The sequence below is a fragment of the Zea mays genome, chromosome 7 (assembly GCF_902167145.1).
Source record: "Zea mays cultivar B73 chromosome 7, Zm-B73-REFERENCE-NAM-5.0, whole genome shotgun sequence".
Taxonomy (NCBI): domain Eukaryota; kingdom Viridiplantae; phylum Streptophyta; class Magnoliopsida; order Poales; family Poaceae; genus Zea; species Zea mays.
The window spans coordinates 177,349,010-177,351,918 of NC_050102.1; the positions used below are offsets into that span (position 1 = coordinate 177,349,010).

At 51.9% G+C, this 2,909-nt stretch overlaps 1 protein-coding gene across 1 annotated transcript; it reads left to right on the forward strand.

Annotated features, from left to right (window-relative positions):
- Nucleotides 1-209: 209 nt before the first annotated feature.
- Nucleotides 210-2,288, forward strand: LOC100193196 (uncharacterized). The gene is made up of 3 exons (NM_001138351.1): nucleotides 210-511; nucleotides 813-942; nucleotides 1,094-2,288. Exons 1-3 carry the CDS (start codon nucleotides 379-381, stop codon nucleotides 1,878-1,880), a joined length of 1,050 nt encoding a protein of 349 aa, NP_001131823.1. The 5' UTR covers nucleotides 210-378; the 3' UTR covers nucleotides 1,881-2,288.
- The last annotated feature ends 621 nt before the right edge of the window (nucleotides 2,289-2,909 follow it).

Sequence of the window (2,909 nt, forward strand, 5' to 3'; positions counted from 1 at the left end):
GAGATCACTCGAGCTGAAAAAATGAAGGCGGTGGTCGAGAGGAGGAAGACAGAGAGGGGTGGATTGAGTTGAGCCAGAGTACAGTGATGAGTGATCACACTCGCAGACTTGCACCTACTTGAGAGCGACCCGCCGCCCGCCCGCGCGGCCAGCCCTCTCTTTTATACCCCTACCTTCTTGGATCCCCATCCTCTCCCTCTCCTCGCTGTCGTCTTCCTTCCCAGGGCCAGCGAGAGCTTCGTTGTTCCGGCGGGCAGTTGCAAGCAAACAACTGCCGCGCGCATAACGCGCCATTGAGGTAACTGGCTAGTGCTAGTCTCCCACCCTTTGCACGGCAGCTTGCTAGCTAGCAAGCTACATACCTCGGGCGCGCGCGGCATGGCGAGGCGGACGAGCGGCCCCAAGAAGAAGCTGAGGAGGGGCCTCTGGTCGCCGGAGGAGGACGATAAGCTCGTCAACCACATTGCCAAGTATGGCCACGGCTGCTGGAGTTCCGTCCCCAAGCTAGCAGGTAGTAGTGGTATTGGGCTACTAGCAGAGCTAAGCTACTAGTATATATATTTTCCATGTAGACACCTTATTAGAATATGTTAATTCGATCTGCTCCGATCCGCCTCTCATAAAGCAATTAATAATGCCTACTGTCAAAGTTTCTTGGATTGTACCCAAGTTTTTATATAAATTAAGGAGAGAAAAAAGCTGCGAAGATGCATTGCATTGGTTGCTAGCAGTCGCAGAGTTGAATTGATGGCAATTCGTTAATCGTTATGGTGATGATGCTGTTTATTTTTGCATGCTTGCGTGTGCATTAGGTCTAGAGAGGTGTGGGAAGAGCTGCAGGCTGAGGTGGATCAACTACCTCAGGCCGGACCTCAAGAGGGGAGCGTTCTCGCAGGAAGAGGAGGACCTCATCATCCATCTCCATTCCATGATGGGCAACAAGTAGGTGGTGCCACAGTGGCAGGCCATGCATACAGCAGATCCCCGGCCCGGCCAGTTTCTTTTATTTATTAGCTGTGTGCGATGATGATGATGAATGATCCATCCAATCGGGGATGTAATTCTGTTCGTTTTGCACGTACGAATGACACAGGTGGTCTCAGATTGCTTCGCAGCTGCCGGGGCGGACGGACAACGAGGTGAAGAACTTCTGGAACTCGTACGTCAAGAAGAAGCTCCGGCAGCGCGGGATCGACCCGGCCACGCACAAGCCGCTCCCGCTGGCCGCCGAGGGCATCAGCAGCCGCACGGCGGTGTTCAGCGACGCCGAGCTCATCCTGTCGTCGTCGGCGGCGGCGGCGGCGGCGGGGCGGCACATGCCGCCACCGCCAGTGGCGGCATCGGCGGCGGAGAGCTACGTGTACAGCTACAGCCACAGCAGTGGCGGCGCGAGCGACGGCTCTCTGCAGTCGCTGTCGGGGTACAACAGCAACAGCAAGCAAACAGCTGCGGATCACTTGGGTGCCGCAGCCGCAGCGGGGTACCTGCAGCAGGAGCAGGACCCAGCAGCAGCAGCAGCAGCAGCCGACGCGCTGCACTGCGGACCCTCCGGTGCCCCGGCGGTCGTTCTCCCGTCGGTGTCCAGCTCCAGCACGCTGAACTCGATGGCTGGCCTAAGCCCCGCGGCCACCACCACCGACGAACAGTGCACCAACAACTGTAGCAGCTGCAGCTTCCACAGCGGGTTGGAGCCGTGGCTGGAGCTGGGCAGCACGAGCGGCTACTACGGCGCGGCGCTGGACGAGCTCAAGTGGTCCGACTACGTGTTCGACGGCGGCTACGGTGGCCAGCCGGGACAGGGCATCTACGGCGACAGCAAGGACGCCGTGCAGTTCGTGGACGCCAACGCGCTCAGCAGCAGCAGTTGGTGCTTGAATTGATCCCCGTCGGTCGATCCCAACGCGCTCGGCGGCGAGCAATTAACTAATCGGCCGGCCGCCAATTCCAACTCCATCTCCAGCACAGCAGAGACACACACTGATACACGTGTGCATGTGTTCCTACGTGCCTACCTACGAGGCTACGACTACGATTGATTGGTTGATTGGTGATACATAAAGTAGCTCATACATGTTTGCATTGGTGAGCTTCTTGTTTGTAAATTCAATTTTCGTCTTCTTTCGGATTGGATTACAGGGTTTGTTAATTTTCCGGCGCGGTCGGTCGACATGTAGAGAGTGCATATGGTGACGGTGATTGGGGAGTGACGAGACATACATGTAATGGAACATATATATAGAGAGAGAGATTACATATATAATAATAATACATATTTATTATATTTATACAAATGAGAGGTGTTGGATTAACTAAATTCCGTGGTTGATTAAGTAAGAAATATGTGCGGTTGGTCAGTATTATCTCTGCTAGTATATTTATTCTGACGTCGCCCGTGCTTCAATTTGGTTATGATTGTATACTACAGAAAAAGTTTTTTTTGCATGCAAAAACTTTTATCGTGTAGCTAATAATGAAAATACCCCCGGTCACATTATAAGTGGATATATACCCCATGAATTATAGAAGGTGACTTGTAAAAGCTGAATTGTTAGAAGTTAGGTTATAGAAGCCGAGTTAAATGAGAATGTTCGGATCCATAGATTGTAAAAACAAATTAAGCTAGACAGTTTTACACAGTAAATTAATACAATGTCCTCACTCTTTGTTTTTTATGATGTTGCTATGAAAGAATGAGAGACGTATGATTGTCTTTTAATGTCTAGAAGCTAGCTAGAAGAAGTTTGATTCCTTGTGCTTACGAGAGTCTACACCTCATGGTTTCGGTTAAGTTTCGGGCTCCCAAGCCAGGAGACCAAATCAGAGAGCCTTCCTATATATCCTCTAGGGTCCTTTAGACCAGGGGACTTATTATGTGACCCTCAAGGCCTCTAGGACCCTCTCGATCTCTA